General features: G+C 38.2%; 1 protein-coding gene across 1 annotated transcript in view; it reads right to left on the bottom strand.

Annotated features, from left to right (window-relative positions):
* HSF5 (heat shock transcription factor 5) overlaps positions 1 to 16,790 on the bottom strand; it is a 57,583-nt gene extending 40,793 nt beyond the window's left edge. The window contains exons 1-2 of the mRNA XM_049860357.1: positions 16,172 to 16,790; positions 8,493 to 8,867 (exon numbers count right to left, since the gene is read on the bottom strand). Of these exons, the coding sequence (XP_049716314.1) occupies positions 8,493 to 8,867; positions 16,172 to 16,784 (988 nt within the window). The 5' untranslated portion in view covers positions 16,785 to 16,790. The remainder of the gene's footprint in view (positions 1 to 8,492; positions 8,868 to 16,171) is intronic.
* Between the last annotated feature and the right edge of the window lie 102 nt (positions 16,791 to 16,892).

The raw sequence follows: 16,892 nt of genomic DNA, 5'->3' as shown, positions 1-16,892 counted from the left end.
GAAAACACTGAACTCTTTGTCCTGGAATAGTTATACTTACAGACACAGTCCTAATAATATGTTGCATCTTCTCTCTCCAGAGAGAGACTCTTCTGAACAAATGAGAATCAATTACAACATCACACCTTTGGATTAAACAGAGGATAATATTTACAGTAGTGGGTGCTTTACGTATATCATCTCATTTAATCCAAACAATAATTTTATGAGGTATTAACGTGCTTTACAAAATGAGGACACTAAAACTCCAAAATGTTAAGTAAGTTGCTGAAGGTCACAAAGATGGTAATAAGTAACAGAGCCGGTAATCAAACTCCAAAGCACATGCTTTTTACCACAATGTTTCCCTCAGCTTTTCCTTCTTCCTGAAATGCAACATTTTTATTTTACTGGAACTCCACTCACTGAGTATTTTTAAGGGTGTCTTTATTAGATGATGGCAACTTTCCCTGTTTATGCCACATTTTTCTTACTTTGAATATGCTAATAAAATTACTAAATCACATATTCCTTAATCTTTGAAGTAAATGAGCCTAAGGATTAAAAACATTCATTGAAATGCTTCCCTATTTTTGCATTATTCACTGTTGATTTTTAAAATGTCAAAGGTTCATAAAGATAGAATAGAAATAAATATTTCTCATTATATTGTGTGCAATTTAAGGTATTAAATTTTACACATAAAAATTGTAATAAAGGACAGAATTTCAGTCAGACTTAAACATAAGGGTTGATGTTTTCTGAATGACATAATTTTTAACAATTCCAATAATTTAAAAAGCCAGCTATTACTAACACTGCCACAAATTCAAGTTGTTTTCACTTCCACTACAGGTTAGACAAACAGGTTCTTACATGTTATCCTTTGAAGGTAATTCAAATATAAAATATTTTGGAATTTGAATTTGGTTTCTTAGGATATTTGAAAATATAAATATTCTAGGAAATACGCTGAATCCAAAAAATCAAAATACTGCAGAGAAGTCTGCAGGATTTGTTAAAAGTCTGGAAAAAACAGGGGCTTTTTTCTATAGCTACACATTGAAAACCCTAAGGAGCACACTTCTACTCTGACTCACATGGGGTTACTGTGAGTAGGAATCAACTCAGTGGCAACTGATTTTTATATTAATAGCTAAGGAAACTACAGTTTTTGCTCAGTCAAACCTAGCCCTCTGGTGGCAGGAAAAAACTGAGTCAGGAGCTGTAGGTTTTCATCCCATCAGAGTACCATAAAAGCTGTATTTTGTTATAAATAAATCAATAAAAAGCGGTAGCTTTATTTTTGTTATTGCTATGTTCTGATGTCATTGGTCATACATTTTGAATAGTCATTAAATGTATTTTAAAATGAAATCCCTGGAAAAATCACGGAACTAGAATATATAGTATGGGATACGTTAATAGTTGAGAGCTGATTTGGTAGCTAAGGAATTGCAAAATGGTGAATGTCCTTTAAAGTATCCAGTAACAAATGAAAAGTAGGAAGTGCCTGTATGAAGCAAAGGAGGACTTTTATACATTATAATCCAAAAAGATTCCTGCGTAATTTCCTTACCACTGCAGTCCTACTTTTACATAGTCAACAAAATAGAACAAAGCAAGGTAAACTTAGAAAGCAAGGTAAGTTTCAGTAAGTTTACTGAATAGGAAGACCTAGCTATAGAAATGTAACTATGTCCTTGGTATATGACAAACATACTAGTGTGTTATGGAAGTATTGTGAAAGCACAAATATGTAAAGAAAACTGAGTTTATCACTATTTCCTAGGGCACATTTATCTGCATAAAGATCTTTCCATGTCCCCCTGAAGGCAGTGTCCACTTGAGGTATTAAAAGTGCATGAAGAAGGAAAAACTAGAAATAATGGACAGAATTCTACTTCAGATATAAATACAAGGGTTGATGATATCTCCTTTAAAAAATAATTCTAGTAAGAAAAAAAAAAGCCAGGTATTACTTAAAAATCAAGTTTAAATGTAAAAACTATCATTCCCATTGTAAGTTAGGCAAATAGGTTCACACACTTTATCCTATGGGGGTAATTAGAATGTTTTAGATTTGAATGTATCCCAGAATAATGCAGTGCCAATGATGAGAAAATATCCAATAATATAAAAATAAATGGCGCCAAAAGGGAAAACATCATAATAGTAGCTTGAATTTCAAGATAAGTTACTATATATAGCAACTAGAACTCCAACATCTCCTCATTGATGATGAGGTAAGTGTAACTGTGCTTTCGCTCAGTTTCTTTTGACAAGTAAAGAGAACTTCCTGGTGTATCTATTTCCAAGTCTCTCTCTTCCATAACAACAAAAATCAAATCTTTTTAGAGAAACTGAAAGTACAAGGTACCTGAGCACAAGAGTAATAACATCAAAGAGCTCCTAGAACTCCAGATGCTATCTTTATGTCCTGTAGAGCCAGAAGCCTAAAAATCAAACCTCTAGAATTTAAATGTACTTTAAACAATGATAAGCAACTCTCTTTGCCCAAGGGTCAATTCAGAACGATTTTAAATAATAATAATAAAAAACCAAACCCCCTGCCAAGGAGTCGATACCGACTCATAGCAACCCTATAGCACAGAGTAGAACTGACCCATAGGGTTTCCAAGGCTGTAAATCTTTACAGAAGCAGGCTGCCACATCTTCCTCCTGCAGAGCAGCTGATGGGTTCGAACTGCTGACCTTTCAGTTAGCAGCCGAGCGCTTTAACCACTGCACAACTAGGGATCCTTCCAAATAATAATTGTATATTTTTCAAAAAACAAATAAAAATACATGTGTACCTTGGGGGAAAGTACATCTTCTTATAAACTGTCATGTGCTGTGGAGTCAATTCCAACTCATAGCAACCTTTTGGTTAGCAGCCTGAGCTCTTAACCACTTTGCCACCAGGGCTCCTCTTATCCTCTTATAAACTACTAGTCATTAAAGTGTTAATATTTAGGCATTTGAAAAATAGCCTTTTAAATATTTAATCCTTTTCATGCAAATAGTGCTTTTAATTTTACAAAGACTACTTACATATACATTAATTCATTTAATCCTTTACTGGAACTATCATCCCCGCTTTATAGAAAGGGATACTGAGGCTCAGTGATGTGAAATAATCCACTAACGGGACTAGAATTAGTTGATTCCTTTCAATATTTACTAAGGGCCCATTGTAGTCAAGCACTGAGCTAGGTGTAGGGCGATATTGTTAGGTGCCGTGGAGTTGGTTTCGACTCATAGCAACCCTATGTACGAGAGAATGAAACACAGCCCCGTCCTGTGCCATCTTCATCATTGTTGTTATACTTGAGCATAGTTGCCAAAAATGTGTCAATCCATCTCACTGAGGGTCTTCCTCTTTTTCACTGACCCTCTACTTTACCAAGCATGATGTCCTTTTCCAGGGACTGGTCCCTTCTGATAAGATGTCTAAAAAATGTTAGATGAAGTCTCGCCATCCTTGCTTCTAAGGAGCATTCTGGCTGTACTTCTTCCAAGATAGATCTGTTTGTTCTTTTGGCAGTCCATGGTATATTCAGTATTCTTTGCCAACACCATAATTCAAAGACATCAATTCTTCTTGGGTCTCCCTTATTCACTGCCCAGCCTTTGTATGCATATGAGGCAACTGAAAATACCACAGCTTGGGTCAGGTGTACCTCAGTCTTCTAGGTGACATCTTTGCTTTTCAACACTTTAAAGAGGCCTTTTGCAGATCTGCCCAATGCAATGTGTGGTTTGATTTTTTGACTGCTGCTTCCATGGGGTATTGATGGTGGATCCAAGTAAAATGAAATCCTGACAACTTCAATCTCTTCTCTGTTTATCACCACGTTGCTTATTGGTACAGTTGAAGTGTATGTTCATGTACACGAACTTTATGCTGAAGTGTAATTCATACTGAAGACCGCAGTCTGATCTTCATCAGTGCTGCAAGTCCGCTTCACTTTCAGAAAGCAAGGTTGTGTCATCTGCATAACGCAGGTTGTTAATGAGTCCTCCTCCAAACTTAATGCCCCGTTCTTCTTCATACAGTCCAGTTTCTTGGATTATGTGCACGGCATACAGATTGAGTAAGTATCCTGAAAGGATACAACCCTGACGCAAATCTTTCCTGATTTTAAACCACACAGTTTCAAACAACTGCCTCTTGGTCTATGTACAGGTTCCTCATGAGCACAATTAAGTTTTCTGCAATTCCCATTCCTTGCAATGTTATTAATAATTTGGTATGATCCACACAGTCAAATGCCTTTGCATAGTCAGTAAATAACATAGGTAAAGATCTTTGTGGTATTCTCTGCTTTTAGCCAGGATCCATCTGACATCCATCTGATCCCTTGTTCCACGTCCTCTTCTGAATCCAGCTTCAATTTCTGGCAGTTCCCTGTCAATGTACTGCTGCAACTGCTTTTGAATGATCTTCAGCAAAATTTTACTTGTGTGTGATATAACTGATACTGTTCAATAATTTCTGCATTTGGTAGGAGTATATAGAGATGAATCATAGGCAGCCCCACTCGCCAAAGCCCCCAAACTGAACCTCTCACTCCAGCAGTTTGAGTATGTTTTCTCTGCTTGCTAGAGTGAGTCACTAACCCAGGGCAGCCCCAATACCACCATCATAAAAGGGTAGATTCCTTCCGCTAGTCTCTGTTGTGTACATTATTTGGGAGTACCTAACTCTACAAAAGAGAAATACCAGAAGACTCTCTCAAAAGGAAAATAAAACAAAAAACTCTGTATGAGAGGCACGCAGCAGAACTCAGTGGCCAAAGAACCAACTCTTGAGTCAGATTACCTGGGTTTGTTTCCCAGCTGTGCCTCTTACTAGTTGTACCTCGGTTTTCTCACCTGTAAAATGAGGATAATTATACTACCTATCTTGTAAGATGGTTTTGAGGATTAAATGAATTAATATTTGGATATTACTCAAAACAATGCCTGGACATACTTCCATGCTATATAAGGATGTGTTAAGTTAAAGAAAATATGAGATACAAGGCAGCTTATCACTGCTTTGAGCTTAAAACTTAACTTTGAAAAAGGACAATGTTGACTTTGAGTCATCATTATAACATTAGTCAAAGGAAAATAATTCTTCAATCTCTCTCTATAAAATATAAATACATGAATGTCACTATATATGTTCAAATACATAGTAGAAAATGAGCAAAATAAAAATATCTAAAATGAAGTTTTTTAATAAAAGAGAAAAATTAAATTATGGTGGGACACTGTGAAGATACGAGAGAAAAAAACTGAAAGAGCAAGAATAAAAAGAATCAACTAATACTGGCTGTACGACACTGTCTTTGAAGGAGTGATAAGAACGGGAAAAATGTAAATGAGGTTGGCAAGAAAAACAGCTGTTTCAAGGGAAGAACAACAAATACAAGAAATGATTCTGATGAGTCATTTTATGAGTAAGTCTGAGGACAATTTTCTAGCCTCAGTGTCTGGATTTACTAGAAAAACTAATAATTTATGAAATATTACAAAATTGAAAATGTACTGGTTATACTATTTGAAGACCAGATCCAAGTTTATTTTTCACACAACTAATTTTTTAATGAAGTTAGGTGTTGTTTTTTATTAAAATTTGATCCAAACTTCAAATTACATAGTTCATTTTGAAAGGGCTCAAGTATGACCATGGTTCTAAAATTCGTCACTTCATTTATGATTTACAGAGCTGGATTTGGGAGTGATTTTTATCCTGCCTCTGAGAATAATATTCTATTTATCTTTGGGAAAGTCATTTGTCGTGTTCTTCATAATAAGCACTCACTAAGTATTGGTAAAATTGCTCTCTACTTTTTGTTTCCTTTACCTATAATTTGGAGGAACTAAGTACTTGTTCAGCACTTTTATGATGTTTTCTTTTCCACTGCAGGTCTTTTATATTTAACAACACAACTTTCCATTTACATAGTACTTTAGAATGTTAAAAGTAGTTTTGCCTACATTATATCATAGAACTACCCTAGGTCATCATGAGGTCATGAAGTTTCTCATTCTCATGATCTCAGAAACTTTATAGTCATATTCCTTCTAAAGAGGACAGACAAAACAATCAGATAACACAAGATTCTTTTTGTGTGCATTGTACACTATCAAAACATCAGCGGCACTTACTTGCTCTCTTTGATGTCTCCTTCCTAGTCTTTACCTTGAACTCTTGGAAACAATTTTCAGTTTATAAATTCATATCCAAGATAACATAAAATATTTTAAAATAACATATCCTAATTTATAATAATTTAACAAATGGTTAATATTTTTATAATAAATAATATTATTTGTAGTGGTTTTTGGTAAATAATACACATAAGTGGTTCTCAAAATTAACAACTAGGTGTTTCTAAAAGGATTGTCTGGAACTTGGAACACACTTTCCCATAAAAACATCACACAGTCTGGTTTGGCTCCTAGGCCAGACTACAGACATCTGTACCTTAGGTATAGGACTAATAGTAATACAGAACCTAACCATCATATCTAGATGATCAAGATTTTCCAGAGGAAAACGCCTCCAAATTGGAAGACCAAAACACACTTCTCCATCTCCCTCTCAAATTTCAACTCCCCAGAAGCTTTGAGTCTTTAGTAGTTTGAGGGGGGGATTAGAATGCAGGTTAGAAAAGGAAAGAGAAACGATTATCAGCAAAAGGACAGGAAGTGGGAGAATTATCCAGTTGATGGGCTACAGAATGTAAAGCAAGTACAAGAAAGAGACTTTCTATACATTCTACGCATACATAAAATGCAGCTAAAATTATAATCTAGATAGCAATGTCTACTGTGTTTATTAAGGATTGAATTAAATTCCCCAGTAATAAAAATATAACCCAATTTGTTCCTATACTAAGATATATTTATATATCTATTTATAAACACACAATTATTCATCTTTTATTTCTGAAGACACCAAAATGTTTTTGCTTGTTGAAGTAGCTGAAGACTTGAAAAAATTTTGGGCCTCAGCTTTTTTCTATGTAAGAAAGTTAAAAAATTTTTGTTTTTAAAATTTTTCTAACAGGCAAAATGGTAAAATATGCTAAATTATTCTTACTTCATATAATTCCCTCCCTCTTTACCTTCTTAACTCCAATCACCAAAAGAGCAGCAGGTCTAAAAACCTATAAAACCCAATGTAGTTTAAACCTTGGTTTTATTATTTTAACATTGTTAAACTTAAACATTTTAGAAAAATAAAGCAGTTACTATATTTAGGTAAAAAAAAAGTTGGATATTATAGCTAGAAAATAGTGAGTCTGATTACGAATGTAACAGTCACCAGATTTACAACTTTTAAAGGAAACAAATTATTTCATTCTCTTAACTAATTTACATTCCATACACTTATGTTAGCTGTTGGTTTAGTCCTTCCTGGGTGAAACGGCCCAGCAAAAAAACCTCCAGCGGTTGCTTCTAGATTGAATATCAGAAAATTAAAGCTCCTAGATTCTTAATTTATAGGGCAAAGGAATACCCCCCTTCTTCTTTGTCTGGTCTTTTCTAAAACACTTCGCAAGGACTTCCATTGCCCCATTTCATCACTCTGTGTAAAGTATAAACCAACTGCCATGGAGTCAATTCCAACTCATAGTGACCCTATAGGACAGAGTAGAACTGCTCCATAGGGTTTCCAAGGAGCAGCTGGTGGACTGGAACTGCTGACCTCTTGGTTAGCAGCCGTTCCTCACCATAGCTCTTAACTGCTGCACCATCAGGGCTCTGTGTATACTACATAATAAAACACACACCATTGTTATAGTGTTTCTGCAAAATAGAAAATACATTTGAATGAAATGATCTATTATTTTGCTAAAAGTTACAAAAATATATATACATTTTTTTTCCCAAGAAGCTAAACAGATGGTGAGTTATCGTAAGGATTCCCAGGTAGTGGCTTGGGATCTACCATACATCCTCAATGCCCTTGGTTGATCTCCACGTCAGTTGTCATTGTCAAGTTCTCCCTCTCTCTGCCACTCCCCAGCTCTTAGTTGGCTGGGATTAATACTGCAGGGATTCCACTGTCAGCCCACACCACCACATTTTTACTAAAGAATAAAATTCAGTATTGAGAGATGGAGAGTGTATGTTTTTATTAAACTTCATTACTGAGATACTAAAATGACTTTATCATGAGGTAGTTTACCTATAATACAATCCTACTGCACCAAAGGCAGAGTTATAGCAAGGTTCCAGTATACTACATCTTAATTTCACTCCTAGGACACATTCTGAGGACACAAAAGTTTCACTAAAAATGTACATCTTTATGCATAAACGGAATTGTCACAGTCCTTTAGAACACAATGAAATTTTATATATGTCCTGATGTGAAAACTCTGACATTTCTTAGGTGTATATTCCTACTATTTGTGTTTAAGCATACAGAGATTAAATTACATTTAAAATATAAACATACTTATAGAAAAATAACATAATATAAGCCACTTAATTTGAATTTCTCATACCTGTTGGATAGTAGGCTTGGGAGTACTGCGCTGAGGGTGTGTAGTTACTGTATTTTTGGGAGGAGCTGACCATTGTTTGAGGACCTTGCTGAACATGTACTGATGTGGCGCTGGGCTGGAGCGTATAGGTAACCTCAGTTGGAAATCTCTGCAGTACAGGAAATGGAACCCCTTTATCTGAAAAAGTGGGAGATGTCTCCACTTGTCCTGGGTGCATTCCAAGGGAGTTCTGCCATGTTCTAGGAGGAATCGGGGTCCGATCTAAACCTTTCAGAGGGAAAGTACTGTGGTTGTGGGATGAAGTTGATACGTAGGAGTAAGGAGACAAACTATCTCGCCGGAATGACCGGTGAAATTGTCCTACAGCCACTGGTCCTGCATAAAAGAGGAAGAGATCATTTACTAATTTTACAATATACCAACATAGTAAACCAAAGATTGGGAAATGCATGCCTCTTCATGTAGCAGTAAGGTGAGTTGCCAGCTACTTTTAACACAAGTTTAGTTCTGGTAAAATAAATTCAGAATCTGGAATATGAGATTATATTTATTGGCAAACTAATGCTGAAAAAAATAATCAAATAAACTTTAATTCTTTGGTTCTCAATATGCCTGCCATAAGAGACAAAGTGGCCAAACTCTTTAACAACCAGCCTTAAATCAAATATTCAAGGTTAAAAATCATTTATAGATGATTCAGCCATCTTACCTTCTACCCCAATTGAAAAAAAAAAAAAAGACTGGCCCAAATTTCCCAACATGAAAGGTATTCCCTAAAAGCTTGAGAAATTCCATTCAGCCTCCTAGAACAAACTTAATAGTAGAAATGAAAATAAGCTCTGGACCATATCCATAAATGTGTGGAACAAATGAGAATTATAACAAAAACAAACAAAATTTAATATTCTTTGCTTTCAATTTTTTTTTTTTATTATAATCTGTATAGAAGTCAGGCTTGAAAGCTTTGACTTAGTTCTCTACTTCATTCCTTTAATTAATCAGCAAGTTTCCAAGGCCTTTGGTTTTTCTCCAGAGTATCTGTAGTAATGTCCTTTCCCAGCTATCAATGGTTCTCAAACACACATCTGAATTCCCTGAAGAGTTTGTTACAAACCCGCATGGCCCAGCCCAGGGGTTCTGGTATTTGCTTTCTCTTACCTAGCAAGATAGAAAGGAATAAAAAGTGAAGATAAGGAAAAGAGAAAAGGCAACATTATGTAATGAGGAAAGAGGAAATACAAATGTAGCAGCCTGAACTTATTTTATAGACTGATTCTTGAACATAAAGCTAGCCTAATTTAGTCCTAGGGAGAGCTTTACATATTAAATTATATAGTTCACAAATTCCTTTCAATTTATTTTATTAAAATAATCTGTAAAATGGAAAGGAAAAAAAACTAATCTGCTATTCAAGTGTTAAACTACATGTTGAAAGATGGCACTCAATATATTTATCTACTTTTCCAAATATTTAGACTGTAAACCCATTCAACATGTTCCACATCTCTCATTCTATTTCTATTATGTTTAATTTCCTTTAAAGAATAAAGTACTAATGCCAAAAAATAAACAATACATACATACATACTACACAAACTCTGGAGCTCCGGAAATCAAGAGCTTTAAATCTAATGGGGGAAAAAAAACCCTAGTTCAAAAGAGTGACTCTGTTTAAATGATATACCTCCTGAAACTACTTTTCCTTTTTTCCTTTAAAGTGTACCAAAAAAGTTATTACTTCACTAGCAGTAATTCCATATACACATACACTTTGAACTCACAATTCAAATTATCACAATCCTTTGTTTTAAGATCTAAAGAAACTTTTTTTGTTCTTCATAATAGGTGTTTCTGAGAGTCCAAACCTACCCACTACTTGACTTTGCCTTGGAAGCTCACATACTGAAACTATATATTGCCTACAGTGACCAATAGCTAACAAATTCTTCTGTTTGCTTTAGGGATAAGCTGTTGGCTGATGAATTTTCAGACTGTCAATAACTTAAGCAGATAGTTAAAGAATTCTCTATCTTGATTTCTCAAATTCTGGGTTAGATCTCAATTAAAATATAAATTTTACTTCTATCATGATAATTAAGCTGAATGGTGATCAGTTATCTACATTATTTTCAAAGTTGCTAATATAACACTGTCAGGAATAGAAGATGTTCCTTTAAGTTGTTTGTTTTTTTAAAAATAAAGAACTCTTTAAAATGTTCAGCTTTTATTTATTCTTCTGCTAAGAGTTACCCCATAGGGTTCTATTCTGACCAACTTTACAGAACACGACCTTTACGTCATCTTCTGAACATCTTTAAGGTATATTTGGCAAAGCGTGAATCCAGAATTCTGGAAAAGCAGCATGGATTTCTGTTCTTAAAGATTCTATATTCCTTCTATGTAAGTGAGTCTGAGCTAATCAAGCTCCAGGAAAGAATCTCAAAATCTGCCTCCTAAAGAGTGCGGCATCACGGAAGGTAGATTATCTACTCCTCAGACTTGTTACTTAGAAAGTTTTAGCAAGTATCTTAAAATAAATTGCCCACAGCAAAAGTGGGAAAACAAAAAAAGGGAAAACATGATGTGATTTTTGTATATCTTATCAAGCATACTCCTAGGAAGGTAAACAGGACCGTTGGCTCAATGGATTTAAAACAGAGGATTCTACCGTAAAAGAGATAAAGGGATTAAAACAAACTGATGTAGAACACAGAAAATAAAGAGACTAAGAAGTAGCAGTGTAGTCAGACATATAACAAGGAAAAATTCAAGTAGAATAAAAATTAGGTGAGGAAAAAACAAAAGAACCAAGGACTCAGAACACAGAATGAGGGCAAAACAAAGTTGTGCCAATATTCTTGAACTTACAACAGGATTATATTCCACATGAGCCAGTAAGGAGTCAGAATCAACTCAACAGCAACAGGTTTTGAGCCAGTAACACAATTCTCTAGGGAACCAAGTGAAGGAAATGGATGAAAACTATAGTAATCTAGGTATACATGAATTGATGTATTACCTATGCTGAAGAAGTATAAATTAAATGTATGTTTTTCAACAAATTAGTAATCTTTAAAATGTTGACCAACTGAACTATAAATGAAGAAAATCGTCTCCTAAATAGCCCCCATATTTCTTCAATTAAAACTTACTGTAGAATACAACTCAGTTTATGATAGATTAGGGGAAAAAAAGGTGATCAAGAGTTGGTTTTACTAAGAGCCCAAGAGACAGAAAGGGCCACATGAACCAGAGACCTACATCATTCTGAGACCAGAAGAACTAGTTGGTGCCCGGCCACAATTGACGACTGCCCTGACAGGGAGCACAACAGAGAACCCCTGAGGGAGCAGGAGATCAGTGGGATGCAGACCCCAAATTCGCATAAAAAGACCATACTTAATGGTCTGACTGAGACTAGAGGAATCCTGGCGGTCACGGTCCCCAAACCTTCTGTTGGCACAGGACAGGAACCATCCCCAAAGACAACTCATCAGACATGAAAGGGACTGGACAGTGGGTAGGTGAGAGATGCTGATGAAGAGTGAGCTAATTATATCAAGTGGTCACTTGAGACTGTGTTGGCATCTCTTGTCTGCTGGGGGGATGGGAGGATAGAGAGAGATGGAAGCTGGCAAAATTGTCACGAAAGGAGAGACTGGAAGGGCTGACTCATTAGGGGGAGAGCAAGTGGGAGTACGGAGTAAGGTGTATATAAACTTATATGTGACAGTCTGACTTGATTTGTAAACGTTCACTTGAAGCTCAATAAAATTAAAAAGTAAAAAAAAAAAAGAATGAGATATATATATATATATGTATGTACTTACATAAGAAAAGCTCCAAAAGGTATTGTTAATTGATAAAAGCAAGTTGCAAAACAATTCCATTTAAGAAAACAATATATATGTCCCTATATATGAGCTAATAGTGGGACTTGGGGGTGTTGGGGGAGTCCCTGGGTGGTGCAGATGATTAACATGCTTGGCTACTAACTGAAAAAGTTGGCAGTTCAAGGCCACACAGAGGAGCTTCAGAAGAAAGGCCTGGGAATGTACTTTAAAAAAATGAGCTATTGAAAACCTATGGTTGAAGGTCAACACACAATGCAGGGGATGTCAGCACAACTGAACTAAACTAAAAGCTCAGAAGTTTCCTGAATACAACCAAACACTTTGAGGGACAGAGTGGCAGGAGTGGGGGTTTGGAGGCCATGGTTTCAGGGGACATCTAGATCGATTGGTATAAAAAAGTGTATTAAAACTTTCTGCACCCCTCTTTGGTGAGTGGCGTCTGGGATCTTAAAAGCTAGCAAGTGGCCATTTAAGATGCATCAATTAGTCTCAACCCACCTAGAGCAAAGGAGAATGAAGAACACCAAAGACACAAGGAAAATATTAGCCCAAGAGACAGAAAGGGCCACATATACCAGAGACTCCATCAGCCTGAGACCAGAAGAACTAGATGTTGCCTGGCTACCACCAATGACTGCCCTGACAGGGAACACAACAGAGAGTCTCTGATGGAGCAGGAGAAAAGTGGGGTGCAGAACTCAAATTCTAGTAAAAAGACCAGACTCAATGGTCTGACCGAGACTGGAAGGACCCCAGAGGACATGGCCCTCAGACTCTCTGTTAACCCCAAACTAAAATCATTCCTGAAGCCAACTCTTCAGACAAAGTTAGACTGGACTATAAGACAAAATGATACTGGTGAGGAGTGTGCTTCTTAGCTCAAGTAGACAGCTGAGACTATGTGGGCAACTCCTGTCCGGAGGCGAGATGAGAAGGCAGAGGGGGACAGGAGCTGGTTGAATGGACACGGAAAATACAGGGTACAGAGGAGGAGTGTGCTGTCACATTATAGAGAGAGCAACTAGGGTCACATAACAATGTGTGTATAAGTTTTTGTATGAGAAACTGACCTGAATTGTAAACTCTCACTTAAATAACAATAAAAAAGAAACAAAACAAAACAAAAAAAAAGAGTTGGTTTTACAGACTGCCCTGACACGGAACTCAACAGAGAAACCCTGAGGGAGCAGGAGAGCAGTGGGATGCAGACCCCAAATTCTCATAAAAAGACCAGACTTAATGGTGAGACTGGGACTAGCAGAACCCCGGAGGCCATGGACCCCAGACCTTCTGTTACCCCAGGGCAGGAACCATTCCCAAGGCCAACTCTTCAGACAGGGATTGGACTTGAACAGGGGATGGAAAATGAGACTGGTGAAGAACAAGCTTCTTGGATGAAGTCGACACACGAGACTCTGTTGGCATCTCCTGTTGGGAGGGGAGATGAGAGGGCAAAGGTGTCCAGAAGCTACCCAAATGTACACGAGGAGAGAGAGGGGAGGGAAGTACTGTGCCATCTCATCAGAGGGAGAGCAATTAAGAGTGTACAGCAAGGTGTACATAAATTTTTGTATGACAGATTGACCTGATTTGTAAACTTTCACTTAAAGCACAAAAAAAAAAAAAAAAAAAGTTGGTTTTACAGACTTATTGACTTACGCGGAATCCTGTCAACTAAAACTTCCCTGTCTTTGTCATATGAACTGTGGTGAGGCCACACCTCCTTCATCAGTGCTTACTGAATTCTAAAACATTAGGGCCAGTTAAGAAAACTGAGGCCCAGAAAGGGGAAATAATTTGCTAATTGTCACACAGCTAGATATTGGCAGCCAAACTGTTGAAACTAAAATAGGCAGGAGAGAGATTGGTACAGAAATATTTTTTTTCACCTCTGGAAAACAAGATTTAAATTTGCATAATCATTAACTTTACCAGTCCATTTTGTTTGATGTGGGCTCCAAAATATGTTTGGGCAACAAGCGTGATAAAATGTTTAACACCACACCGACCTTACACACTACAAGTTTTAATAACCTTCAGTGACCTAATTCATTCAAAACTATGCTTCTTGTTGTGTTTTAATCATCCTATCATCATTTGTACTTTCCATATGCTTAAGTATTAATTTAACATAATATGGCATTCACATTAAACAGTAACATAATTTCAAAACTGAAAAAGTTGGTTTTAATGTATGTATGCTTGTTTATTTGTTTACTTAAAGTGGTTATCCCACTTTTCCCAATGCCAGCTAAGTCTTTTTTCCTTATGCTCACCAGATATACAACCTGGAAAAAAAAAACATTCAACTCAGTCTGCCAAAAGTATGCCATGTTATTGTCTCTGTTGCCCTTCCTCATTTGATTTCCCCACTAAAATCAATGGCTATACCATGGAAGTGGCTTAATATTCCTTTAGAATTCCTTTAGAACATTCTTATGCCACTGCTGTTTTTCCAACTTGTTACTAGAACTCTAAGGTAGCTGCTTATCTTCTGAACTCCACAAACATCCAACCTCATCCCTTATCTTCTAAATTCCAAATGAAGAAAGTACTATCACATTCATAACCCTGAGCCTAGGTTAAATTGAACATAGTGTTACTTTTATTTATAAATTTGAAAATAACTCAAAAATAACCCATAGTTCTTCACATTAAGTCCATGTTAACATGCTGAAAATATTCCTATTTACTCTCCTAGCTGAAGGTAAAGACTTAAATCTTATTATGATGTTCCACTGTTTTCTTGGTATACTTCTTCATTTCACCGACTCCTTAAACAGAGAAAGTGAATATTGCTTCCCTCACCTTCCTGAAAAAGGGGGAAGGCATCAGAAATCAAGTTTATAAAATAATTTACTATCACAAAGGACTTCTGAATTTTTAGCAAATACAGATTTATACATACAAAGTTCTTCAATACTGGGAGATTGTAGCCAATGGTGAAAAAAATCAAAGGCTGTAAATATGAGCTTTCTAAAATTATTTTAAAAATAAAACGACAGCTGTAAAGGAAACCATTTTGTCTCTGTCTAACTGCCACACCTTAAATAAGCATCAAACTCTAGCTACACTGAAGAAATGTTTAGCCAATTCACTCTATTGGGGAACACTATCTCCTAAACATATTTTTGACCATAAGATACATAACCAATGTCTACCATTCGATACATTACTTGGACGCATAAGTAAGATTATTGACATAACACTTCTTCCAAAATTTCTTATCTGTGTTAATTGGTGGAAGGTGGCTTGTCTCTTCAGGGACAAACGTCCCCTCAAGTTAACTTGTCCACTTTCCCCTGGTTGGTACGAATGTTCTAAGTTTTCTTGGCTGTGACTCTGTTCCTTCCACCTTGACCTTCACCATATTCTTACCCCTGTATAGTAACTGTTCTGCTTCAACAAAGAGCTAGATGTTTACAGTCGAGAGACTTAGTCTCAAGAAGGTAAATATCTATGGAGGTTTGGAAGTAGGTAAATTCTTGGGGTTCAAGAGAGATCCAGTAGAAAAAAAGCCTAAAGCAGAGGTCCTTTTGGCTGCTAGTGGACAAAGAAGGGTCTGAAGGCCTAAGGACTCTTTCCAGAAGAGGTACTGGCAGAAAGGGCTGACAGTAGTCAGAATGATGGAGGTGATGTGACCTAAAGTCTCAAGAAACCCAGCAGAAAGTGGACAGAGCCCACTTTAGATCCTGGGTATATTTTGGGTACCTCAAGACCGAGGATGTGCGGAAACGCCCTTTGAAGTGGCGGTTGCTCCTCGATTCCGCCCTCTGTGCTCCGACCATGGTGAAGGACGTGACCTGGGAGGCGGCCCGGACTCACCGTGCGGCTCCGGCCGGGGGCCCGCGGGGGCTGGGGGCGACGGTTCCTGGTGCTGCAGCGGGGAGGTGGAGGCAGAGGCCGAGGCGGAGGCCGACGTGATGAGGAGCCTCTGGAATCGGTTGGGCGGGCGGCAGGGCACCTCCAGGCCGGCCGCCAGCTTGGCCTTGTTGGCGCTGGTGAGCCTCTTGAGGTGCACGAGCAGCTGCGGCTGGTCGCGGCGGAAGTGCGGGCTGTGGAAGTGGTGGAGCGGCCCGTCGCCCGCCGGCCCGCCGCCTCCAGGCCCGGGCCCAGGGCCCGCCGCGCCCGGCCCACCCAGCACCACCTTGCGGAAACCGTAGAGGTTGAGCTGGCGGATGAAGCTAGTGAAGTTGGTCGTTTTGAAGAGCTCGGGCTCAGGCCCGGCGCCTCCGACGCCGCCGGCCCCACCGCCGCTCCCGGCTCCCGCCCCGGGCGGGCTGAGCAGCTCGGCCTCGAAGAGCGGCTGGTCGATCAGCAGCCCCTCGCCGCGGCCGTCCCAGCGGATGGAGCGGTACCGGGGGCTGTTCACCAACCGCCACAGCTTGGCGGGGAAGTTATTGGGGTTGATGGGGGTAGAGAGCAGCGCCTCCTCCATCGCCCCCGCCCGGGCCCTGGGCCTCGCCCTGCCGAGCCTGGCTCTCCCACCCCGTTCTCGATCCCCCCGGCCTTCGCTTCGCCCTGCCCCCTCCCGCCAGCGCCTGGC

The sequence above is a fragment of the Elephas maximus genome, chromosome 19, assembly GCF_024166365.1.
Source record: "Elephas maximus indicus isolate mEleMax1 chromosome 19, mEleMax1 primary haplotype, whole genome shotgun sequence".
In the NCBI taxonomy this organism is placed as follows: Eukaryota; Metazoa; Chordata; class Mammalia; order Proboscidea; family Elephantidae; genus Elephas; species Elephas maximus.
This window is presented reverse-complemented; position numbering and strand designations above follow the sequence as displayed.